Genomic DNA, 27,176 nt, shown 5'->3' with positions numbered 1-27,176 from the left:
AGAATTCTTGATGAGTCGTCCCAATGAGGTAGATGGCAATCACTATATGCAGAGAGACTGATTTAGCCAGGTGAGAATTCAGCATGAAATTGTGAATTAATTTAATCCTTGTTAGGACACTGTTAATCCTTGTCTCCTAAAGAGTTTCTAGGCTTTAAGAGTTTTTCTCTTAAAGCAACCACCACCCGTCCTTAACTCCCTGTTGAAAAACCAAACAACAACCACAAAAATGAAAACAAAAAACATCAGCTCCTGCATATTTTGAAAAACAGTGCAAGGGGCTACTACTATTTTTCATATACCTACTTGCTGCCAAGTTCATTCACTTCACTGAATCTTTACAACCATCCTGAGAGACAGATATTTTTAGACTCATTTTACAGGTGAGGAAACTGAAACACAGGGTAAATGATTTCCCTAAGGTCACTGACTGGGTATAAGACAGGTTGGGATTCAAATTGGGGTCCCTCCCACTCTGGAGGAAATTGCTTGTTCCACACATCAAGCGAGTAGATTTCATTTTGGAAATGAGCTCAGATACTGGAAAATTTTTTTTCTTTATGATTTTAGCTGGATTTGGGATCTTCTCACTTTTTAGAATGGTGATTCTCAAGCATAAGGGTTGCCACCCTGTATTATTATTTATTTCATTTGGCATCACTTCTAGTTTTCTTCTGAAAGTGCAGCTGGCAAATATTTAGTTTAATAAGCTATTGAAAAAAAATATATATATATTATATATATTTTATATATTTATATATATATAAAATCCCTCCCACCCATCCTCTACCTTGGAATTTGGGATCAGTGTTATAAATCACTGTTGATCCTCTGAGTGGCCCCAAGTCAAGACTTGAATTACTCCATTAGTCTGTAAATAATAATACATTATAATATATAATATAAATATGTTGTATATTTATATTACAATACAAACAGCCTTCAAACATTCATTCAAGTTGAGAGAAATTTCCTGTTGCTATTGTTTTCAGTTGGGCTAATGAGAAATAAAAATACACCCTCTTAGAGTTAGTAATATGAAAACCAAAACTTTCAAAATCAGCTCAAATGCAACTCTTTGTATTGCACAACACACTTTGTTCAGGAACTGTTTTCTACAACTGTGTCCTCCTTCTTTCAGCTTTTTTAACACTGCTAGCACATCGTAGTTGTGTTATGTCAAGACTGGTGGCCATTTAAGGGGCAGACTTCCAGCTTGGCAATTGGTGTCTGCCCTGAGCTGTGACAAGAATTAAGATTTAGCTGTGATGCACTTTAATGGCAGAGGCTGTGGCTTATTCACTACTGATATACCCAAGCACATGGTATGTATTTGAGAAATGTTCACAGGAAGAGTTAATCAGTGAATCGCAGGTTATCCATGTTTCCTTGGATTCACAGGGAGTATAAAACACCAGAGTCTGTTTAATGCAAGCCAGCCACCTGTGTCTAAAGCATGGCACCCCTCATTGAGGACCCAACTGGGCCTTCAAAGAATCTGAGAGCTGAAAGTCTAGGAGTCTCTGGAAGATATGTTGCAACACATACCCAGATGGCCCTGGTGACAGTAGAATTCTACTTCTTTGAAAAAGAAGGTATGCTGGCTCTGAGTGAAGAATAACTTACGTTCATTTAAGAACATAGCTCTCTAGAAAGTTTTGGAGGGAGATGTGAAGTTTTTGTTGACTTAGGAGCCATTTAGAGATTGTTGATAGAAACAGCTGTGTGTGATAGCCGTTGTGTGCATGGCCGGCTGGCTTTGGAACACACTCTGGTGCACATGAGTAATTCTGTGCCTTGAGCTTGTGCCACCAACATTTCAGTTAAGGGCTTTTAAGTCCTATCGTCTTCTCAGAACTTTTTTCTTTTTTTCCAAAACCACTGTAACTTTTGTGCTTTATGAAGCAGAAATCTGATTCAGTGTTTAGTAGTTTTCTGTTTCAGAACTGCACTTTTAGACCAGCTCTTGCAGATGCTAAAAGGCACAGAGAGAGAAACGTGTGATGTGGCTGGCTGCTTTGTTCATCCCGCATCTTGGTGCACCGGGCAATAGAATTCTAGCAGATGTTTGCAAGATCAGCAAAACAATTCTAGGTCATTTGAAGGATCTAGAAGTTCACAGAAGTCCAGTTTAGCTCTGTTTGACATTTTTATATTCACATACTATTAATTTTGTGACTACCCCTCACAAAAGTTACAGAGGGTCTTCTGTGTACAAAAAACTGGAATAAAGGATATAATTTAAAAGAGTCTAAAAGAACTTCTAAAACAAGATAAGAAATGCAGTAATGAAAGCAGTTTTCTTCAAATTTATGTGGGTAAAAACTTACAATTATAGATCACAAAGATTAGTAAGGCATTAGCAAAAAAAGCTTGCATGTAAATATTGGAAATTTCTTCTTTAAAATATTTTGGTATCTGTTTTTCAATATAATTTTTTGTAATGCTATGTATTTTATATTATGTAACTTCAAACATTTTTCTGAGAAGGGATCCTCAGCCTTCTCCAGTATGCCAGATGTGTCCATGTCGTGAAAATGGACAAGGACTCCTGCCCTAAAATCTACAATACATTTTTGAAGCTCTCAAATGATATAAAATCTTATTTTTTTGAGAGTAGATTTGGAAATAATGAAAAGTCACAGGGAGTCAAATCTGGTAAATAAAATGAGTCATTCATTGAGTTGAGTCAACACAACAGAGGGAAAGGACAATAAAATAAAATCATATGCCTATTTCTTGAATTTAATAATTTAATTCTTTATCTAAATATATATTTTGGGGACACTCTACTATGTGCAAGTTACTGAACTAGATTGTAGGGATATAGAGATAAAAAAATACATGATCTGCCTCTAGGACCTTATGGGGAAAGGAGGGTCTGAGGAGAGAGGAAGTGAGAGCTCCTAAGTAGCACCAGCCTCTGTTTGTTAAGGTGTTCATTTTTAGAATAAAAATTCTGGTGCATTAAATTTTTTTGACTTTATTATTTTACCTTCTGCCAGCTGTAGAGCAAAAAGATTTCTAAAATCAGGGACTGTTTCTATTGATTTTGCCTTTTTTAACAAACAGTCCCTGCTTGTGCTTGAATCCTGGGAATGTTGTAATTAGATTTTATTGCTAAGAATTATATCCAAAGATTCACATCTGTTTTTGCAACTTGGATTTATTTTCTGCGAGTGCTATTGTAATGTAAGTTTGGATTGTCAGGCCATTCATAAAAATCTACTTATACCAGAATGTGCATTAATATAGGATCAACTATCTATTTTAAATACCATACATAACAATGCTTTTCTGGATAAACGCATTCAAAATTCTAATGCAGATGCCAATATTTTATAGTCCCTCTTCATGGGGTGCTCTTCCTGTCAGAGCTAAAACGAAAGCAGGAGAGGTTAGATTCCAGGAATTTAGCAACTTAATTCTCTGTGGCTGCAACAGACAAGCCCCTCTCTTTGTCAGAGATTCCCCTGAGGTCCCAAAGAACAAAGGCACAGGACATCTGGCCATCTGACCCAGGGTGCCTTTCCCACAGTGTTAAATCCTGCAGTGTGGATAGCTTCCAAACAAGTCACTTTATAATTAAGCAGTGTGGTTAATGAAACAAGAAAAACAAATAGATTGTTGGAATGAGAACAGAGTTCAGAAATGAAACCACATATTAAAAAAAAAAATCTCGTAACAAACTAAAAGAAAATTTAGCATGATGTAGTTATGTCCCTAGGGGTAGGAAAGGCCTTTAAAAAGGATACCAAAAACAAAAACAATAATGGACAAGAACGATCATCTTGATTATATCATATTTTAAAATGTATGCAGAGGAGAAGACATCACAAACAGTTCTAAAATAAAGAATAGACTATGAAAAAACATTTCAATTCAATAGCAGACAAAGGATTGGTCAGAATATAAAATAAACTCCTATGGGAACTTCCTCGGCAGTCCAAAGGTTAAGACTCTGCGCTTCCACTGCAGAGGGTACAGGTTTGATCCCTGGTTGGTAAACTAAGATCCTGAAAACCGTGTGGTGTGGTCAAAAAAAAAATACTCCTATGAATATGTAAGAAAAGGGGAATGGACAAAGGATCTAAATAAACAGGCAATTCACAGAAGATCTAAAAATGCCCACTGTACCTATGAAATTATGCTCATTTTCATTGGCTATTAGGGAAATGCAAATTAAAACAATAATAAGAAAATCCAACAAAAGAAAACAGTGGTAAGCACGTTTTACACTATGAGTGGAGCTATAAATTGATGCAGTTGTTTTGAAGAACAACCACACATGCATACTAAAAATTAAAATAGGGAACCCTCGTACACTGTTGGTGGGAGTGTAAATTGGTGCGGCTACTACAGAAAACAGTATGGAGGGTCCTTAAAAAACTAATAATAGAACTACCATATGATCCAGTAGCTCCATTCCTGGGTATATATATCCAGAAAAAACAAAAACACTTATTTGAAATGACACATGCACCCCAATGTTCATAGCAGTATTTTTTTACAATAGCCAAGACATGGAAGTAACTGAGTTCCTATCAATAGATGACTGGATTAAGAAGATGTGGTAATACATACAAAAGATTGAGAAAGCATGTATATACATACTATATATATATATACACACACAAAAGAACAATTACCTGGGGGCCAAGGTGGTAGGGTAGAAGTAATCAAGGACTTCTAGTATTACTTGTAATATTTAACTTTTTAAGAAGCAAATGTGTTCATGTATTACTTATTCAAGTAAAAACTAATAGTACAAAAAATGTTTCAATTCACTGAGCTCCGAACAGGATAGCCTCTAGAGTGAGAGTCATCTCTGATATAAGGTGGTACATATTATGTTTTGTTTTACACGAGCAATTAGAGGATGGCTGCAGAAAACATTTTTTTTCCTTCTCTCCCTCTCTCCATTCTTTAGTTTCAGTTAACAGTCTGTCTCAATTAAGTTAGATTTCTATTAATTGATCATTTAATCTTTAAGCATTATTGTGACAAGCTTGGGAGTCCTTTAGTTATTCTTGGGAAATAATTTTATTCAAACTCCGTAGGGGATATGTCTTGCTCTTTCCTCTTGTCATCAGGAAGCCATAATGCTTCGCCAGCACTAGCTTACCTTTTCCCTGATTTCTTTTGCCTTTGCTGTTTCACTTCCTGCTGTTTAACAGATGTAGAGTGTGTGTGTTTTAACTGTTACTCCTTCATATATAATGGAGACTATACTTGGAACTCATTGGAAAAGTGATTATGGGGTGGGGGTGGGGCCGAAGGTGACTGCTTATTCAGAACACTGAGAAGCCAAATGCAGGAACTCTACCAAGGTAATAAATGGAAAGGAAAGCCTGGGCTGTGTTCCTTATTTCCCAATGGCAAAGAGCAAATTAGCCCTTGCAAATTTATATGGATTGGCTCACACCAGCAATATATATGGGCTTCCCTGGTGGCTCAGATAATAAAGCCTGCAATGCAGGAGACCCACGTTTGATCCCTGGGTTGGGAAGATCCCTTGGAGAAGGGAGTGGCAACCCACTCCAGTATTCTTGCCTGGAGAATTCCATAGACAGAGGAGCATGGAAGGCTACAGTCCATAGGATCATAAACAGTTAGACATGACTGAGCGACTAACATGCACACACAGCAATATATATACTAAAGAAAAACACAGGCAAGCATTAGTAGTTGGATTCAGATGGGTTTCAGACACGCTGTGATATGGTGTGAAGAGGAAGCTATGACACGGAAGGCAAGTGTCCTTGTTGAGGCATCTGCTCAAAAAAGCCAATAGGTCCAATGCTGGTGAAAGACCAAGAGGAGTCTTCTCTGAGAGGTTGCTTTGCACAAAAAGGAACTACAGACTTTTCCAATATTAACCACATATTGTCTGAAAAGTGTTACAACTACCACTGTTAGAAAGATCTCTGTCTCCTTTCATTCTCACCAACCAGCCAGGGGCCTCCCAGGGTGGGGAAAAATAGGGAACTGTCACTTTGCTAGGGGATGTTCAGCTCCATTGAGTTGGGGACACAGTTGGATATCTTTAAGAGAAATTTAACTTTAGGGTGTAAATGACTGAATTTGCCCCCTTTCATTTAATAAGTCCCAGTGTGGGGTGGGGGTGAAGGAAGAAGCTGAAGGTGTAAGAAGTGGTTGGCAAGTTGCCCCAAGTCTAGAAGTTCTTAATCAGCTGACACAGACTGCAAGCCCCCAGGCTCCCTGCTTTCACACGAAGGGCACTTTCTCATCTCTGGTTCTCGTTTTTAAAGCAGAAGTTTAAAACAGTGCAATATTCTCTCATGTGGGGTTTTGTTTTAAACTACTGAAGACAAGGGGTAGGTGAAAGCAGCATGTGACCACCAAGTCAGAGAGGTGTCCATCCTCAGACCCAGACTGTGAAGTAGGGACTTTTGATGTGCTCATTAATGCCAAGCCAGTTGGAAGGAGGCATTTGATTCAAAGGCTCAAGGAAGACAAGAGGTGCAGCCCAGGAGAAATACGAGGTAGGGGCCCAGTCCCTGTTAGGGAGCTCCCTCCCACTCTGTCTATAGCCAGCCGGTCTCCTTGAAAACAGAGTTATTTCACATTTTGGGGCATATACGTTTTCAATACTATCAGGCTTTCTTAAAGTTATCAGACATTCTTAGTAAAGTCAAATTAAGTTTACATTTAAAAATTCCATTAAAAATCAGATATTTAAATCCGTTTTAATAAGCTGGTTAAAGAAATTAACCTGGCTAATAAAAACCAGCCCTGTTTTTTTTTTTTTTTTTTAAAGAGTTAAATAGATACAAGCCCCTCAGTGTCTCTGGGGCAGCTCTGCCTGGTCTGATGTACCCTCCCTCAGGAACTTTGTTGAGAGTGTTGCTCTGTCTTCTTGGACACCTGGCACAGGCTTGCCTTGCAGCGTAAAGGAAACAGCAGCTGTGATCATTGGCATTAATAGTGTGGCTTCTGGATCAGGGAGCCTAGAGTTATTATCTATCTGTCGTCTTCCACTCAAAGAGACAGCATCAGCAGCCATCGAAATTTTTGGTTCTCGAGAAGACAGGAAAGAGCAATATTTATTTTTCAATGTCCAAAGGGAAATTATAAAATCTCAGTGGTAGATAAATGCTTAAATACTTAATGCAATAAATCCTACCCGATTAAAAGCTATCCGCAGTGGGATAAATTTCTGCCTGAGAATTAATAATAGAGACACAGGCTTCCTTCTCAGGGTAGAAACACAAATCTGCTCCATCTCCTCCTTGCACCTTTAAGAGAGGAAGCTCTGTGGTTCAGAAAACCCTTCTTCCTACTCAGACCTGCACAATGTCCAACCATTCCTTGCAAGGGCAGGCTCACCTCATTGTCCTGGTGATTAATCTCATTGAGGTTTGACTGTTGCACCAGGACTGTTAGGAGCCTGTAAAGAAAAACAGAAGTGGCTTTAAAGAACAGAACCTGTATGAGAACATGACACTAGAAATACAATCTGCTGAAGCCCTCCAAATGACCAGATGCCCTTTGCATTTACCAGGGGAGAGATCTATAGGAAAGAAGCCAGGGTGATAGGTAAGAAGGCCCAGGAAGGCAGGTAGGAGGAAGACCTCTGTCTCTTCTCTCCCTTCCTCCCTATCTTAGTGCTTCTGAAGAGTGAAAGGGAATGCAGAAAGCAAATCCTCAGGCTTACCTTATTCACCAGACCTGTATCCCTTTGTGTTCACTCTAAGAAGCAAAGTTCTCTAGTGCTTATTCTTTATTCATTTTGCATAAACTTCAAGTGCTTTCAAACTGCTTCACCACTTGGAACCTGTGTCATACCTTCTAAATGTATAGGTTATACCTGGAGGCAGTCAGCATTTACAATTTTGCTTATTCTTTCTAAAACACAAAATATCTAAGCATGCAGTCGTAGTTATCAGTGTGAAACAACTGCTGATGATTCCCGAGTTCAAATTCTTATCCCATTTGGGCCACATACTCGGTTGACTGAGGTTAACACTCCATCTGTGGGAGAGAAGCAATTGAGTTTAGTACTTAGGAGCCCAGACTCTGGAGCCAGACTGCCTGGGTTCACATTCCAGTTCTGACACTGACCAACTCTGTGACCACAGGCAAGTAACTTAACTTCTCTGTGCTTATGCATCCTCATCTGTAAAATGGGGGGAATGAAAGTGCCTACATTATAGCTCAGGGTGAGGATTAAATGAGTTAATATGCAGACAGCATTTTAGGCATGCCTGGAGCACAATGTTATTTCTAGAATACTTAACCCTGGAAGTTTTAGCCCAGGCTCCATCTCAGAATTCCCTGAGGAGATTTTTTAAAAACCACAAATACCTGGGTTGTATATTCAAGGTTTCTGACTCAGTAGGTCTGGAGAGAAGCCCGGCTTCTACTGTTTAAATAAACTGTTCAGGAAATTCTTGTAAACAATCAAATTTGGAAACTACTGAGGAAGATGCTGAACGAATTAATCAATGAATATTCATTGTCATAGAGTTGTGTCCCCAGCCCCCCAATTTATATGTTAAAGCTCTAACCTAGTGTGTGTGCATGCTCAGCTGCCTTAGTTGTGTCCGACTCTTTGTCACCCTATGGACTGTAGCCCACCAGGCTCCCCAGTCCATGGAATTGTCCAGGCAAGAATACTGGAGTGGGTTGCCATGCCCTCCTCCAGGGGATCTTCCTGACCCAGGGATGGAACCTGAGTCTGTTGTGTCTCTTGCATAGGCAGGCAGGTTCTTTACCACTAGTGCTATTTGGGAAGCCCCTCCACGGCCCCCAGTGCTCTAAAATGTGACTGTATTTGGAGACAGAGCCTTTAAAGAGGTAGCTAAAATGGGGGCTTCCCCGGTGGCTCAGATGGTAAAGAATCCACCTGCAATGCAGGAGACCTGGGTTCAGTCCTTGGTTCAGGAAGATCCTCTGCAGGAGAAAATGGGAATCCACTCCAGTACTCTCGCCTGGTGAATTCCATATAGTCCACGGGTTCAAAAGAGTCAGACACAGCTGAGCAACTAACACACACATACACACACACACACATACAAGTTAAAACGAAGGATGATTCCAGTGGGCCCTAATCCCATTTGATTAGTGGTGGGCTTCCCTGGTGGCTTAGATGGTAAAGAATCTGCCTGCAATGCAAGAGACCCAGGTTTGATCCCTGGTTTGGGAGGATCCTCTGGAGAAGGGAATGGTCACCCACTCCAGTATTTTTGCCTGGAATCCTATGGACAGAGCAGCCTGGCAGGCTACAGTCCATAGGGTCCCAAAGAATTGGACATGACTGAGTGACTAACACTTTCACTTCACTTTTGCAGTGGAATGACCATTTGGAGAGACAGCAAGAGGATGGTAATTGAAAGCCAAGGAGAGAGTCTCAGAGGAAACCAAACCTATTGGCACTTTGATATTGGACTACCAGTCTTCAGAGCTGTGAAAAAATAAATTTCTGTTGTTTAAGCCACCCAGCCTGTGGTACTTTGTTACGATCATCCCAACAGCAAACCAAACTCACCAAGACAATAAACAGTTGTCTCTGTGGAAACAATTAAAAAATTCAGTAATTATTTTGGAAGAATTATTTGAAGAATAAAATGGCTTGTTTTTCTGCTGAATCAGATTTTCATCGTTGCTCAGCTTAGGTTACACCTAAGGTCCTAAGTATTAAATTGCTTAATACGGATCAGAGGGATTGATCATGCTACATTCATGACAAAGAGTACTTACATGGGGATAGACTTCTTCAGTGAGGGTGATATAAACAGGAAGCTTAAGTGGTGGTTGGCTTTTTTTCTTTTTTAATTTTTACAGTGTTGTGTTGGTTTCTGCTCTAAAACAATGTAAATCAGCCATAATTATACATATATTCCCTCCCTTTTGAGTCTCCTTCCCTCCCCCCACCCACCCCTCTAGGTCATCACAGAGCAACGGACTGGGCTCCTTGTGTTAAATCTAGTCTTATCACTGTTTTGGGGGAGCCAGGACAATGCTGCGATTTAAATCTGGTTTCACCACTCTATGACCTTTCTGAGCTTCTGGTCCTCACTGCTGTAAAAAGGATAATAACAGTGATGGTGGTGGTGAGAGTTAAATAATGCAACAGGTGTAAAGTATACAGATTTTAAAGTATACAGATCCTAGTACAGATTTTAAAGGAACAGTGGCTATGACTGAAAATGGCACATTTATTTTTATTATTTTTTTTATGAGTGAATATATCTGTACCTTTATTATTATTATTATTTTACTTTACTATATTGATAAAATAAATGTGCCATATCCTTTCTGAATTCTAGAATTCTTCCATCAGGTGGGAAGATGCTACAAAAATAATTGCATTATGGTTAACATTGTTTTTTATGTTTTCCTTTACAGCTTCTTTATGAGGGGAGGGTAACTGGTGACTATCTTTCTTTCTCTCTTTCTTTTTCTCTTTCTCTCTCCTCCTTTCTCCTCCCCTCCCTTGCTCTCTCTTCTCTTCCCTTCCTCTCTCTTCTCTTCCCTTCCTCTCTCTCTCTGTGTCTCATTGATGGCCCTGGTCTGATGTCTAGGGTACATCTGGTGTAAGTGCTGAGTGAAGGAGAGTGAGAGGGAACAGGAGGTCAGTTGTGTCCAGTCTGGTTATCCTTGGCTGACCCTAAGCAGACTGAGATCATCTGCAGTGAGACAGGCTTTTCTGGGGCTGCTCCAGAGCAGTGTGATCACATTGGGGGAAGTGAACTCTGATGGGAATGGGGGTGGGGAGATCAAGAACTCTTCTCACATCCTGGGTGAGCCTCCAAAGATCATGGGGTGAGCCCTATTCTGGATATTTCTGTTTGCCTGTCAGATCCAGCCTCTGCCCTGCAGATTCCTGCTTTGAAGGCTGACCTCCAACAATGTCATCATGCAGGTCTCCTGCCCTCTGACTTCCATTGGGTTTGGTCAGTGGGAGAACCTGCAGGAGGAAGGAGAGGAGCCACTTCCCTTTCTGACAAGGACTGTTTTTCCTCTACAAAAGGCCTGGGCTCCTGCCAGGTGGCCCCTCTCCTGCACTCCAATTACAACCACAGCACAGTTTCCAGTAAGAGCTTCCTTCCTCACCTCTTGTGAGCTCAGGATGAAAAATTTTCCTGCGTTAGGAGGAGAGAGGGGTGGAGATTGTCACCATCTCTTGTTAGTTGATTTCAAATGTGTTACTCACTCAGTCGTGTCCAGCCAGGCTCCTCTGTTCATGGAATTCTCCAGGCAAGAATACACCATTCGCTTCTCCAAGGGATCTTCCCAACCCAAGGATTGAACCTGGGTTTCCTGCATTGCAGGCAGATTCTTTATCATCTGAGTCACTAGGGAAGCCCTAATTTCAAATAGCCTTTCATTAAACTTTCTTAGTCATCCCTATTTCATGTTTTCCCTGTCATGACTCTGAGTGATATATGCAAATGTATTCTGCTTGCTTCCATTTGATTCCTAAGTCACTACGACTCATCAGTCTTAAAGCTGGTACAAATTTATAGATGAGTATTCTCTCTCTCTCTCCCATTTTATGAGAACAAATGACCCAGTGCACTACATTGCTTGCCAAGGCCAGCACACATTGCCTTGGTTATCCAGCTTGGACAGAACCCAGGTGTCTGGTTTCAGCCTGGTGCTTCTATACTGTTCCGTGGTTCAGAGGCAGTCTGCAAGACACTTGTCCCACATCTGTCTTAATGACCAGTGGGCTTGCAGACCTCTTAGTTTTGTTTTCTTAGCGCTCCTGTTATGTGCAAAGCTGACCCAGGAGTATTTATCCCATAACCCCCAAGTCCATCTATTACCACTAGCTAAAACTCTGTCCATCTCTCAGATCTCCAGCCACAGCATCAGGCCCACCTCCTCCCAGCTGTCAGGACAGCAGACCCAGGTCCCAGCAGACAGGCAGAGTGGGGGTGACGAGAGCACAGAGGCTGGGGCCAGACTGCCTCTGTGAGATCCCCTGCTCCCTCACCAATCAGCCAGACCTTGGACTCGTTAGGAAACTCTCAGTGCGCACATTTTCCTACCTGCAAAATAAACATAACACCTCTTTTCTAAAGATCTGTTGTAACTGTAAATGAGTCAATGCCCATAAGGCTCTTAGAATGGACTTTATATACTATAATAAATTCTATATAATGATTGATTTCTTATTACAAAAAGGTCCTACCCCTTATATCTTGGGGTCCCCTGATTGCCATGAGGTGATTGGTTGGCCAGGGAGAGCTCAGTAGGAAGTATCCTGAAAAGAAGGGAGGCTTGTCTCCTGGAGCTTCTCTGTTTTGCTGGCCCTTGGGCTCACAGTCCTGAAGCTGGCTCAGCCTGGGGATGACTGAGGAAAAGGGTCCCCAAGGCTGCCGTCTGCTCTCCTGTCTGGGAATCTGCCCAGTGGTGGGAGTAAGCTGCCGTGAAATAGCCACTGCAGATTAGGATGCATCATCTCGAAACTAGAGAGCAGGACCCCAAAGAAATGATTTCCTTCCTCCCTCTAGCTGCAATCAAGAGAATAAAAAGAGGCAGAGCTGCCGGCACTTTGGCAAGAAAAAAAAAAAAAAAATCTGCTGGTAACCATGGAGACGATGAAAATAACTTTCAGAGAGCCCTGTGACTGCTTTCAGAGGAAATTGCTGCTTGCCTTCCAACTCTAGCATGCACAACGTTGTACAAACAGAACTGCATGCTCTTTGCAGCTTTGTTAATGATCATGGCCCTTCTTTCACGTCGGCGCCCTCTGAATGTCCTAGCCAAGGAAGCAAGAAGAGCCATGGGGAGCTGAAAGGGAGAAAATTCAGACCTGCTGAGAAGTGGAGTATTCAAAGCAGGAAGGGGACTCATGAGATGAAACTTGTGCTCCTTTGCTTTTGTCCATCCAGCGTGCCCTCGTGTTCTTAATTATAGGTCCTTCCTTCCTGCAGGAGCTTAGATTCCCCACTGAGCTATCGCTTAGCTAAGGCTGCACATTGACTGGTTGGTTTGCTAGCGAGTTGGTTCCATCAGAGAACCAAAATCTCTCTGGAGGCAAAGGGCTAATTGAAGTGTCCCCTTGGCTAGTTTACAAGCTGCTTCAGTTTGAGACTTCACCCTAAATAGTCTCCAGCAAGCACCGAGTGGAAGGAGTGTGTGCTGTTTGGAAATCTAGGGGTGAGTAGATTTTAAAAGGAGTCTGAGTACCTGAGTACAAGTCCACAATGTGGCCAGCACATATGCTTATGATTAGAGGGAAAATATGCATTCATGTACACTGACAAAGGCAGAGAAGGGAGTTTCACAGGAGCTAATGGTTGAGTTTAATGTCCACTGGGTTCTGAAATCTTGCAATGCTCTACGTCCCAAGGTGAAAACAAACGGGAGTGCTGTTCATACCCTGATGAACTTCACAGGAAACGTGTGCTCATGTCAGTGAGTACAGGACTGTGTGTACATGTACCTGTGTGGTTGTATTTTTTGTGGACCTGTGTGTGCTAAGGTGGAAAAGGCCAGGGTGAAGGCTGGTAAGTGGCGGTATCAGGATTTCATGTTTTAGTGCTATCAATTACACCTTTTTATTTCTGTCTTCCATCATCATCATCAATATCCTCACCCTCATCATCGTCGCTAACGCTCAGTGAACACTGACAGTTGATGCTGCTCAGTGCTTTCTCACATATTTTCTCATTTACTTCTGCCTCCTTACCTAGGAGGTAAGTACTGTATTACTCCTACTTTCTAAAACAGAAAGCTGGACCTTAATATGTTAACTTGCCCAAGATAATAGTGTCTGTGAAATGGAGCCAGATTCATCCTCAGCCAGTCTGATGCCCGGGCTGGCACTCCTGCCCACCCTTTACCTCCATCCAAAAAAAGGATTGTAGGTGGTTTTCAGATACATATAGTAAGACAAGATCACAAGAAGAAAGTAGGCAGAGAGAAAACGAGGGCAGGATAAAGCACACATAATTATGGTCCTATGTGCATGCCAGAGGTGAGACACAAATTGGGTTTTGAGTTTTCTAAATATATAAAGAGAGAAACCTGATCGTAAGTCACAGTGTCCACATAGTAAAAATAATTCATCGGAAGAAGCACAGGAATTCCTCCTTTAGTAGAAATTTTTCTTGTGTGGTTTTTCAGAAAAGATTGTTTTTGGACACTGTAATGAACAAAATATTTCCTGACAATCAGACAATAAGGAGTTCTGTAAGGCTGTTTCTTTTTTTTGTTTTGACTACATGGTATGCAGAACTTTTTGTACCGAGGATTGAACCTGTGTCTCCTGCACTGGAAGAGTGGAGTCTTATTTACTGGACTACCAGGGAAATCCCATAAGACTATTTCGCATAAGGCTTCTGGGGTAGACTGAGGGCTTAATGACAAAGTGTGGCCATTAAAATGAATTCAACAGGATCCACAGCAGTGGACTCCAGGAGCACGGCAGACCCACTGGGCAGGTTACTTATCTTCACACATGCACTAGGCAATTAGTTGTCTTCTTGATGCCTTAGTTTTCTCTGTAAAATGGGGATAGAAATATTACCTATCACATAGAGGTGTGGTAATGGAGAAGGCAATCACACCCCACTCCAGTACTTTTGCCTGGAAAATCCCATGGGTGGAGGAGCCTGGTAGGCTGCAGTCCATGGGGTTGCTAAGAGTCGGACACGACTGAACAACTTCACTTAGACTTTTCACTTTCATGCATTGGAGAAGGAAATGGCAACCCACTCCAGTGTTCTTGCCTGGAGAATCCCAGGGATGGGGGAGCCTGGTAGGCTGCCGTCTATGGGGTCGCACAGAGTCAGACACGACTGAAGTGACTTAGCAGCAGCAGCAGCAGAGGTGTGGTAAAGGTTCGATGAGATAGCACATAGAAAGTGCTCAGAATTTTGCTCAGAACATGATAAATAATCAGTGCTGCTTGTCATCATTATGCTTGTTATAACTATAGACCTCTATGCTTCAGTGGTCAGACAAGCTGGCCTAAAGCTGTGTCCATTTAGAAAATTAAATAGTTGAATAGATTTATATGACTTAATGGAAGGTCACTCCCTTCTGCATTATGATTTTAGAATTAAAAGATGCCTGTAAGGCAGACTAAGATTTTTTCTTAGAAAGTGATTCTGAGTTCAAGCAGATACATAAATGGGCTATGTTCTTGGGCTATGTTCAAGCCCAAGTTCTTTGGCTTGGTTAGTTTTGCCTTGAAACATTTAAAGCAGATGTTATCAAACTCTGCCACAGCCATAAGATTTCTCAATAAAACAATGATAAAAGTATCTAGTTTTAAGTAATGTAATTCCATAAGAAATCCTTTCAATCAAGCTAGTTTTGAAATGTTCTCTAGGTAACAAAGTCAGCTGATTTGTTATATCAATTGTACAAAACTAAAGGTTGGCCCTTGGCCATCTTCCTCTACAAAGATTCAGTCCAAACTGCTGAGAATGCTGACTTAACCCCCTGAAAGGGGTTCAGGGTGGAGATCAGGAATGAGCCACCCCGTGCTCTGGGAAAAAAAAAAAAAAAAACTGGCAGAACAGGGCTTCATGGAGTTAGATATTTTCAGAAGAAGGTTTTATGAGCTCAATTCTTACATCTCTTCATATCTAGAAAAGCACTAAAATCTTTCATGGTAACAACTGCTTCTCGTGACTTGCAGTAACCTACAAAAATACGTGGTTAATGTATATACTCCCCCTTCACCAAAATCACATAGACACTGACCTTCCCTCTACCTCTTTGCAGTAGTATCTCAGAGCTATCTGAAATGCTATCTCCTGGGCTATAGTCCTCATTTTGCCCCAAATAAAACTTAATTCACAACTCTTACATTGTAAAATTTTCTTCTCTCAACAGTTGTTAAGTTTTAACCCAATTCATTTTTGGATAACATTTATCAGAAATGCTAATTTTGGTTTTGGAACATTTAATCTTACCCTTTGGGTTTTACTACTTACAGCAGCTAGCATTACCATAATTAAAGCAGATTTTATCTTCCAGAATCAGCAAACTGCCCATCTAGGACAATAAAACTATATCATTAGTACAAAGAGAATTTTATTTTTTTGGCTTCAGCTCTTCCAAAAGTGGTGACTGGGTCATTTGGGACAGTTTCATGAGAAGGGGAAACCACAGCTCTGTGTTCTCCCAATTACAGTGATGTAATGTAAGTCCTAGAGAGTCTAGAGGCATAATAAGAACTAGTCTGACAAATCCACAAAAGAGGAAGTATGCTTAGATTGTATTTGAATATATTATTGCAGTGATTTCAGATGATAAGCCTACTCTATTGACCAAATTGAGGATTTTGATGCAAAGGCTTAGTTCACGCATCAGGTGCAATAGTTAAATGGCAGAGCCAGCTTCTCACCAAAATTCTTGTCCCCCTTTCTTGGATTGGAGTCATTGCCAGGATGTGGATTCTTTCTTGGTCAGGGACTATGTTCCCTAGCGCTCCTTCTGGCCGAATGACTCATCCTTATTAATGGAATGTGAGCAGAAGTGAACTGTGTCATTTACAGACTGAGATTTTAAAGAAATAAGTGAGGCTTGTCTACTCTCCTCTTACCCTGTCTGCAGGCTGAACAAAAGGATTCTGTGATCCTAGGAAATAATGAAGCCACAAGCTGGCATCTCTGAATCATCTGTGGAGGGGAGCCACCTCCCCTGCTCCCAGTCCAGGAAACCTACATTGGAATAAACTTATATTATGTTAAAATGCTTTCACTTTTTACTTTCATGCATTGGAGAAGGAAATGGCAACCCACTCCAGTGTTCTTTCCTGGAGAATCCCAGGGACGGAGGAGCCTGGTTGGCTTCCGTCTATGGAGTTGTACAGAGTCGGACACGACTGAAGCGACTTAGCAGCAGCAGCAGCAAGGCTTCTATGGTGGCTCAGATGGTAAAGAATCTGCCTATAATGTAGGAGTCCCAGGTTCAATCCCTGGGTCAGGAAGATCCCCCGGAGTAGGAAATGGCAACCCACTCCAGTATGCTTGCCTGGAGAATTCCATGGACAGAGGAGCCTGGTGGGCTGCAGTCCATGGAGTCGCAAAGAATTGGACACAACTGAGCCACCAACACTTTCCCTTTCCCTTTCCCTGGTGGTCTAGTGGTTAAGAATCCACCTGCCAAAGCAGGGGACATGGGTTCGATCTCTGGTCCAGGAACATTCCACATATCGCAGAGCAACTAAGCCCATGAGCCACAACTACTGAGCCTATATCTTAGAGCTTATCCTCCGAAACAAGAGGAACCACTATGACAACAAGCCCTGAACCGCAACTAGAGTGTAGTCCCTGCTCACCTCAACTAGAGAAAGTTTATGTGCAACAATAGAGACCCAGCACAGCCAAAAAAAAAAAAAAAAACAAACCAAAAACTGAAGACTTGGGTTTTATTTTTTACAACAGCTATGATTACCATAACTAAAGCAGGTGTTCATTTTCCAAAATTAGTTATGCAGATTTTGAAATGACTGCTCTGAGTGAGGTAGGTAAAAGGCACCTAAGTGGAGTAAATCAATGCAGAGTAGTCTTTAAAATGATGGCTCAGATGGTAAAGAATCTGCTTGCAATGCAGGAGACCCGGGGTTCGATCCCTGTTTGGGAAATATCCCCTGGAGAAGGGAATGGCTACACAATCCAGTATTCTTGCCTGAAAAATCCCATTGACAGAGGAGCCTGGCGGTCTACAGTCCATGGGGTCGCAGAGTCAGATGTGATTAACACACACACTCTTGGGAAAACAGTTTTTTTGTGACTAAATATTTTTGTGGGTTGTCTGGAAAAGTCATTCTTTTTTCATCAAAAGGTAGTCATCTTTTTCTGATGTCCACAGATTGTTAGCTCTGGGCTTGCTGTTTCTTCTCTAAACTTCCTTGTTTTGTTGGGCTTTGAGTAAATCTTAGTTTTTTATTATTGCTGGATATGATCCAATGATAATAAGAGGCAAGACTTGATTGGGAATAGTCCTGGAATTTCCCAAGTCCTCTTACTTTAGTGTAAACCAGACTGAAATGAAGAAACCCTATCACCTCTCAACCTGGAAGGGGCCTTGGTCTCCTCAACTCCCACAGGCTTCAGTTTACTTCTGGACACGGGGTGTGGAGGAGGCAGCAGAAGGCAGCCCCTGCGATGCTGGCCACTGCCTAGCTCTGGGATAAGAAATTCCTGTCAGAGGTCTGCTCTGTCAGCAAAGGTTCAGGAACTGCCTGGAGTGTTGCTGATTCCATACTGGGAAACTTTGTTATCAAGCTGCTAGGAGGGGCTTTTGAAGGATTGGGGATCCAGGCCACTCAGTACAGAGGACTGTCCGGCAAAGCTTTTTCCTTTGTTGCACAATCATCTTACAAGAAAGTAACTATTTGAGGACTTTCCTTTGCATGGCCTCCAGGATCACACACTCCTGGTTTTCCTGCTAACCCACTGGTTTCCCCCTGCCCTCTCAGTCTCCTTTCCTGGATCTTTGCCTCCTTCCAGCTGTTGACTTAAAAAAATGCACAACATGAGACTTGTGAATTAAGTTTTATTTGGGGGCCAAATGAGGACTGCAGCTGGGGAGAACTCAGGTAGCTCTGAGAAACTACTCCAGAAAAGAAGCGGGGAAGGTCAGCGTATATACAAGATTTTGGGGAGGGGAGAATATATGCAGTCCAGTGCTCATTTTTCCAGAAGGTTTATTCCAGTCTCATGAAGCTTTTGCTAGTCACAAGGAGCAGTCATCACCATGGAGGATTTTAGTGCTTTTCTAGATATGAGGAGGTATAAGAACTGGGCTCATAACATTGGCTCCTGAAAATATCTAACCATCTGAAGACCTGTTCTGCCAGTTTTCCCCTGAGCACATGTCTCATTTCTGCTCTGGACTCCTGAACTCCTTTCCTGGTTGTGGGGAGGTAAGGGGTGGGTGGGAGAGGGGTGGGGGTGGGATTTGAAAATCAGCAGCTATAGCAGCACATGATTTAATCTTTATAGAGGTAGATGTGTGCTCAATCGCTCAGTCATGTCCAACTCTTTGTGACCCCATGGACTGTAGCCCACCAGGCCCCTCTGTCCATGGAATTTTCTAGGCAAGAATACTGAAGCGAGTTGCCATTTCCTACTCCAGGGGATCTTCCTGACCCAGGGATAAAACCCTCATCTTTTGCATCTCCTACATTGGCAGGTGGATTCTTTATCACTAGTGCCAGTTGGGAAATACCCAGAGATAGATGGCAAGTCCCAGTGACAAGTGCCAATTTGTAGCTGACACCGCCCTTAAATGTTGGCATGACTCTGAGTTCAGGCAGTAACGTTCTCTTACCTTGTTTGATTTCCGTCATAGCCCTCATCACTACTTGAAATTATACTATTTATTTGTTTGCTAGTGTGTCACTTAACTCCTTCACCCAAAAGTAAGATCTGTGAAGCCAGAGCCACTGTCTTGCTCAAGTGGAAATCTAGGGCCTAGAGCAATGCTTGGTCCATAATAAGCACTCTAAGCATGCAATAAATATTGAATTAATCATTGGCTGACTGAGTGAATGAATATACAAATTCAGATGGTAACACATAGCATTTCTTATTAAATCAGAGACTAGGAGAAAAGGGTTTTATCGAAGTCAAATTGAGAGTGATATTAGAGTTGAGATTATTCCAGGCTATTTTGATTCACTGAGATGTGGTCCTGTGTGCTGCAAATACCAAAGAAATGGATAGATTTTGTTTTTATTTGCTACAAGGGTTGGATTAGGTGAGCTTCTAATCCAACTTGGATGCATCCCGATTTGAATGTCGTGTGAACCTGGCTACAGACGTACCTCACATCGGGCTCAGCGGTGGCAGCGTGCAGTGGCAGACGGCCATTTTTATCTGGGATATTGTGCTTGGCACCATTTCTGAGTAGACTCACACAGCCCTCCAGCCATCCCTGGAAGAGCAAAAGCAATGTTATATAACACAATCCCGCATGACATAGTAACAGAGTCCAACAAACTTTCTCCAGTTTTCTTTCCCTCTCTTCTTTTGGTTTGGCTAAAAACATATTCTATTTGACCTGAAGTGGTTGGTTAAGGCCCATACCTCCCATTCAGACAGCAGAGGACTGAAGGTCTTGAGGTGTGGATTCTTGAGTTTTCTGGAGGACATTTTCCTGTCAGGGGCAGATGGACCCTAGAGTCTTCTGCCTCTGTCTCCCCAATTCTAGGGCCACTCGCTGAGATTCATTCCCCTTTTATACTCAGTTTCCAGAGCCAAAGGTAGCAAGTGATGAGGATGATTAGTCAACTCTAGACACTTTTGGGCTTAACTCCAAATCATGCTAATTCCAAAACTGGATGCCATTGTCCGATTTCAAAACTGGGCTCCTATGTCATTATTTAATTTAATGTATTTATTTTTGGCTTCCCTGGGTCTCTGTTGCTGCACAAGGGCTTCTCTAGTTGCAGCGAGTGGGGGCTACTCTCTAGCTACAGTGTGCAGGCTTCTCAGTGAGGTGGCTTCTCTTGCTGTGGAGCATGGGGTCCAGAGTGGGAGGGCTTCAGCAGTGGTGGTGGAGCTTGGACTCAGCAGTTGTGGTTCATGGGCTTAGTTGCCCATCAGCACGTGGAATCTTCCCACACCAGGGATTGAATCTGTGTCCCCTGATTTGGCAGGAGGATTCTTAACCACTGGACCACCACAGAAGTCCCTAAGTCTTTATGTCCCAGACTTCACTCTATGCCTCAGTTCACCTATATCTGAAATATGGCCCTTCATCCTCTTTTCCAAGTTCTCTTTCTAGAAACCCCAAAGATAATATCTTTGTTACTCTAGTCAGCCTCTTTTCTGATCCCTAGAATTCTAAACTGAGCTCTACTCCAATGGCTGGGGCCCTGCCAGCCACTGACTGCCCTTTCTGCTCTTGAATATGGATCTATTACAGCACCCTCTTATGTGGTGTTCCCTATTGTTGTTTTATCCACCTTTGAATTCCCTGAGACCCATCCTGTGAACTCTGTTGCCTACAAATTCACCAGATTGAGACCTGATATTGCCACATCTGATGCGTGATTCCTCCTTGGTTAGCACTTAAAATTGGGTCATTTCTCCACTCTCCCTCTGATTTCAAAGGGAAAATATAACTGCAGGCTAGTCCTTCCTTTCTGTTCATTAATACTTTAAGTAACTGACCCAACCCTGCTGATAACTGAGCTTGGCTCACATGCCAAGGAGACTACCTCCAACATTCATCCAGAATCACTTGGGTTTCCCACCTAATTATAAATAAGCTTATAAGTAAATTCAGTTATGATTATGAATAATAATATAATAAAACTCTATTTCTTTCCCTGCTTTATTCCATTCTTGTATAGTTAAGCCTCAAGATTACCCAGTAACAAGAGAAAGATTACTGAATATTTTCCCTTGCAATACTGGTAGTAATAAAAATGTTACTAAATGCATGGAAAAGAAAGAAAGATAATGATAAGACCTTTCAGTTCTGAAAAGTCTAGAAAAAAAAAAACTTTCAACAAAACACAGTAAAATTCATAGGTTCTAAGATTGAATATGGCTTTGTAGAGCTGACCAATAATATCTGAGTGTTAAATAGAGGCAAATAGTTTTCAGCCTTGAGTCATAGTTTACTAAGATATTAAATCTGGTTTTAATTCCTAATGCCTAAATCATCAAGTTCTCTGATTAAAAGGAAAAATATGAGCAGGAGACCAAAAGAAAAGCATACTGGACAAATTTCAGGGTTGCCAAATTTTAGAGTTGCTAAAGTTTTATAGCTTTTGAAAAACAAATCTTCTGATGGAGGAGGCTTTTAAGCATTTTTATCATTTTGCAACATTTCGTGGAACTATGTATGTGGTTTTCTTTTTTTCTTCCTCAGAAAAGAAATCAGAAAACTATTGACTACATCTGAATCTCACGGTCATTATTTAGAACCAAAAAACTGGGTTTTGTACTACTATGTGCTGGGTGACTGCATGTGGTTCTCCTTCAATTGTGACCAACTTAGGGTATTATTTTTACTACATTTTACAAATGAGGAAAGAGGCATAAAGAGGTGAAGAAATTTGCCTAGGACTACACCTCTATGGTAAGTTTATTTGTATATCGAGTTTGACTCTGTGACTGAGACAATTTCTGAATGTTCCCTTTGTCAAATTTCTCTTTAATACTTTAATTCAAACATTGCCAGAGAGAGCGGTGGGCTTCACAGTGTAATCGCTAAGACGCTGTCTATTCTCACCTCCAGGGAAACTCAGAAGAGCCAGTGAGGGGCCCTGCCTTGGGCTTCCAACAGAGGTGGTGTCAACAGTAGAGGGTAATGCCGTGCTGTCATGCAGGCATACTTTCCCATGCAACCCCGTAGAATGTGTTCCCAGAAAGAGTAGTATGCATCGGTGGCAACTCGCTAAGCTCACTGCTCACCTCACCGTGATCTAGAGAACTTCTTCCCTGTCTCTTAAGTGGCTATCTAGCCCAAGAAATGTGAAATTTTGAATTTTAGAAGTGTGCCTTGATTTCAGTGTATTCTGTTTGCTTGTTGTCTGTTGTTGTTTAGTTGCTTAGTCACGTCTGACTCTTTTGCAACCCCATGGACTATAGCCTGTCACCCGTCAGGCTCCTCTGTCCATGGGATTCTCTAGGCAAGAGTACTGGAGTGGGTTGCCATTTGCTTCTCCCTACCCATGGATCAATCCTGCATCTCCTGCATTGACAGGCGGATTTTTTTTTTTTTTTTTTTTTTTTACCACTGAGCCACCAGAGAAGCTCCTAAAGGCTTATTAGGAAGATCCAAAATGACTTAAATCCATGCTACCAATTCTAAGTGATTATATAAATGCTGGAGATGATTAAGGCAAAATTTCTTAACTTCTATTTCTATTGACCAGCTGCACAAATTGAAGATCGCTCTTCTGCAAGTGGGGGCCCCGTAACAATACATCTAGTCCACCCCACTCCTTCACACCCGCCACAGATACAGCTGGTACCAGATAGGTTGCCAGGCAGAGACTCGTGCGGCCATAAGCATCCTGTGTGTTAATATTGGCTCCCATCTTCAACAGCAGCTTCACTGTGTCCACTTGACGTCCAGAAACCGCATGCATTAAGGGTGTACATCCTGGAATGAGACATTTCAACAGCTTTTAAAAATGTTTGACTTGTGAAATTTATGAGTCAACTTTATTTGCCTGTTCATTTATTATGCTCTTTGCAGATGAACTACCCTCAACACAAATTCAGCTGTTGAGTTGAAGAGAGATGATGATTCTTGCTGCATTTATACTGGGTTGGCCAAAAGTTTTTTGTTTTTTTTTTCTATAAGCTGTCTCTAGTAGTGCTTACTTGTTTCTAACTTCATTCTAAACAAATTGTTTGGCTGTACTGTGATAGCTGTCACATCAGCGTGCATTTAAAAAAATTATCAAAATTGGTGAATTTTTGTAGCTATTTTAATATTGAAGATGGAAGAAAAAAACAACATTTTCGGCATATTATGCTTTATTATTTCAACAAAGATAAAAGCGCAACTGAAACTCAAAAAAAGATTTGTGCAGTGTATGGGAAAGGTGCTGTGACTGATCAAACATGTCAAAAGTATTTTGTGAAGTTTCATGCTGGAGATTTCTTGCTGGATGATATTCCACAGTTGGGTAGACCAGTTGAAGCTGATAACGATGAAACCAAGACATTAACTGAGAACTATCAACATTATATACCACACAGAAGGTAGCTGATATATCAAAATATCCAAATCAAGTATGGAAAATCATTTGCACCTACTTGGTTATGTTAATCACTTTGATGTTTGGATTCCACATAAGTTAAGCAAAAAAACACTTTTGACCATATTTCTGCATGTGATTCTCTACTTAAACATAACAAAAACATTTTGTTTTTGAAGCAAATTGTGATGGGTAATGACAAGTGGATTCTGTACAATAATGTGGGAGCATAAAAGATTGTGGGACAAGTGAAATGAACCACCACCAACCACACCACAGGCTGGTCTTCTTCCAAAGAAGGTGACATGTATATGGTGGGATAGGAAGGACGTCCTCTATTATGAGCTCCTGGAAAAACCAAACAATTAATTCCAACTAATGCTCCCAGGGCTTCCCTGGTGGCTCAGATGGTAAAGTGTCTGCCTGCAATATGGGAGATCTGGGTTTGATCCCTGGGTTGGCAAGATCTCCTGGAGAAGGAAATGGCAACCCACTCCAGTACTCTTGCCTGGAAAATTCCATGGACTGAGGAGCCTGGTAGGCTACAGTCCATGGAGTTGCAAAGAGTCGGACATGACTGAGTGACTTGACTTTCGCTTTCTATTGCTCTCAAATAGACCGACTGAAAACAGCACTAGATGAAAAGTGTCTGGAATTAGTCAGCAGAAAATACATAAGAGAGTTTTTATTTAAAAACCGAAGGAACTTTTTAGCCAGCCTAATATAAATTATGTATTTTTAGACCCTATTAAATCTTTTGTAATCTTGCTGTAATTGCTTGATTAAAACATTTTGTGCAGATGGTAAAGTTTGTTTATTACTACCTTGGGAATCAGCATAATTTGGGACATAACAGGCAGGGTTAAGCCTGAGTTGGTTTGAACAATGCAGAATCTGGAAGTATCTTTAGAAAGCAATGCCAACTAGGCAGACAGGTACAGCACACTTATTGGAGGTGATTAGTGATACAAAATCACTGCAGATGGTGACTGCAGTCACAAAATTAAAAGATGCTTGCTCCTTGGAAGAAAAGTTATGATGAACCTAGGCAGCATATTAAAAAGCAGAGACATTACTTCTCCAACAAAGGTCCGTCTAGTCAAAGACATGGTTTTTCCAGTGGTCATGTATGGATGAGAGAGTTGGACTATAAAGAAAGCTGAGCACCGAAAAATTGATGCCTTTGAACTGTGGTGTTGGAGAAAATGCTTGAGTATCCCTTGGACTGAAAGGAGATCCAACCAGTCCATTCTAAAGCAGATCAGTCTGGGTGTTCATTGGAAGGACTGATATTGAAGCTGAAACTCCAAAGCTTTGGCCACCTGATGCAAAGAACTGACTTATTTGAAAATACTCTGATGCTGGGAAAGATTGAGGGCAGGAGGAGAAGGGGACGACAGAAGATGAGATGATTGGATGGCATCACCGACTCAATGGACATGAGTCTGAGTAAGCTCCAGGAGTTGGTGATGGACAGGGAAGCCTGGCATGCTGCAGTCCATGGGGTCGCAAAGAGTCAGATACAACTGAGCGACTGAACTGAATACTCCCCTACTTCATTCTTCTTTTTCAAAATTGTTTTAACTCTCTTAGTTTCTTTGCTTTCTATATAAATTTTAGATAATCTTGTCTATATCCACAAAAGATGTCTTACTTGAGTTTGATAGAAATTGCATTAAACTTGTATATGAATTTGGGGAGCATTTCATGTTTACTATATTGAATCTTCTAATCCATGAACACGATCTCTCCATTTATTTTAGATCTTTGATTTCTTTCACAAGCATTTTATAGTCTTGAATGTATTTTGTTTTATTCACACCTAAATATTTTTTATTGAGTGATTTTACTTGGTATTGTGGTTTTAATGTTGATGTCCATGTGTTCATTTCTAGTATATATTAATAGAAATAAATTGGGTTTTGTACATTGATTTTGTATCCTGGGACCTTGCTCAACTCATTAGTTTGAGTTGTTGATAGGTTTTTTAGTATTTTCTATGTAGACAATCAAGTTGTGCAAAGAAAGGAACAGTTTTCTTTTTCAATATGTATGCTTTTTTTTTTTTTTTTCTTTTCTTGCTTTTTTGCACTGGCTAGAACTCCCAGGGCTATGTTGAATAAGAGAAAGAATGAACTTTTTTGCTTTGTTGCCCATCTCAGGGGCAAAGCATTCAGTCTTTCACCAGTAAGTAAAATGTTAGCTCTAGGGTTTTTTGTAGATACTATCTATCAAATTGAGGAAGATCCCCTCCACTCCTATCTTTCTGAGAGTTTTTAATAATGAATGTGTGCTAAATTTTGTCAAATGCTTTTTCTGCATCAATTGATATGATCATGTGGGTTTTCTTCTTAGCTGGTTAAAATGATACATTGCTTAATTTTTCAAGTTTTTTGTTTTTTTTTTTTTAAGGTCAGGAAGCAACAGTTAGAACTGGACATGGAACAACAGACTGGTTCCAAATAGGAAAAGGAGTTCGTCAAGGCTGTATATTGTCACCCTGCTTATTTAACTTCTATGCAAGAGTACATCATAAGAAATGCTGGGCTGGAAGAAGCACAAGCTGGAATCAAGATTGCCGGGAGAAATATCAATAACCTCAGATATGCAGATGACACCACCCTTATGGCAGAAAGTGAAGAGGAACTAAAAAACCTCTTGATGAAAGTGAAAGTGGAGAGTGAAAAAGTTGGCTTAAAGCTCAACATTCAGAAAACGAAGATCATGGCATCTGGTCCCATCACTTCATGGGAAATAGATGGGGAAACAGTGTCAGACTTTATTTTTGGGGGCTCCAAAATCATTGCAGGTGGTGATTACAGCCATGAAATTAAGAGACGCTTACTACTTGGAAGGAAAGTTATGACCAACCTAGATAGCATATTCAAAAGCAGAGACATTACTTTGCCAGTACAGGTCCGTCTAGTCAAGGCTATGGTTTTTCCTGTGATCATGTATGGATGTGGGAGTTGGACTGTGAAGAAGGCTGAGTGCCGAAGAATTGATGCTTTTGAACTGTGGTGTTGGAGAAGACTCTTGAGAGTCCCTTGGACTGCAAGGAGATCCAACCAGTCCATTCTGAAGGAGATCAGCCCTGGGATTTCTTTGGAAGGAATGATGCTAAAGCTGAAACTCCAGTACTTTGGCCACCCCATGCGAAGAGTTGACTCATTGGAAAAGACTCTGATGCTGGGAGGGATAGAGGGCAGAAGGCGACAGAGGATGAGATGGCTGGATGGCATCACTGACTCGATGGACGTGAGTCTGAGTGAACTCCGGGAGTTGGTGATGAACAGGGAGGCCTGGCGTGCTGTGATTCATGGGGTCGCCAAGAGTCGGACATGACTGATCGACTGAACTGAACTGATTTTTGACTATGCTGGGTCTTCACTGCTGCATGGGCTTTTCTCCAGTTGTGGCAAGAGGGGGCTATTCTCTAGGTGGAGTGCACTGGCTTCTCATTGCAGTGGCTTCTCTTGCTGCTGCTCTAGAGCACAGGCTCAATAGTTGT

At 41.3% G+C, this 27,176-nt stretch overlaps 1 protein-coding gene and 1 long non-coding RNA gene across 2 annotated transcripts in view; one reads left to right on the top strand and one right to left on the bottom strand.

The window, feature by feature from the left end:
• ANKRD55 (ankyrin repeat domain 55) overlaps positions 1-27,176 on the bottom strand; it is a 108,766-nt gene that overhangs the window by 46,484 nt on the left and 35,106 nt on the right. The window contains exons 3-5 of the mRNA XM_055554903.1: positions 22,931-23,061; positions 19,766-19,875; positions 7,351-7,411 (exon numbers count right to left, since the gene is read on the bottom strand). Of these exons, the coding sequence (XP_055410878.1) occupies positions 7,351-7,411; positions 19,766-19,875; positions 22,931-23,061 (302 nt within the window). The remainder of the gene's footprint in view (positions 1-7,350; positions 7,412-19,765; positions 19,876-22,930; positions 23,062-27,176) is intronic.
• On the top strand, positions 1,444-9,464 carry LOC129633120 (uncharacterized). The gene is made up of 2 exons (XR_008704900.1): positions 1,444-1,595; positions 9,315-9,464. It is a non-coding gene; the product is annotated as an uncharacterized LOC129633120 (long non-coding RNA).

The sequence above is a fragment of the Bubalus kerabau genome, chromosome 18 (genome assembly GCF_029407905.1).
Source record: "Bubalus kerabau isolate K-KA32 ecotype Philippines breed swamp buffalo chromosome 18, PCC_UOA_SB_1v2, whole genome shotgun sequence".
In the NCBI taxonomy this organism is placed as follows: Eukaryota; Metazoa; Chordata; class Mammalia; order Artiodactyla; family Bovidae; genus Bubalus; species Bubalus kerabau.
The sequence above is the reverse complement of the archived record's forward strand: the minus strand, read 5'-3'. Positions and strand labels throughout refer to the sequence as shown.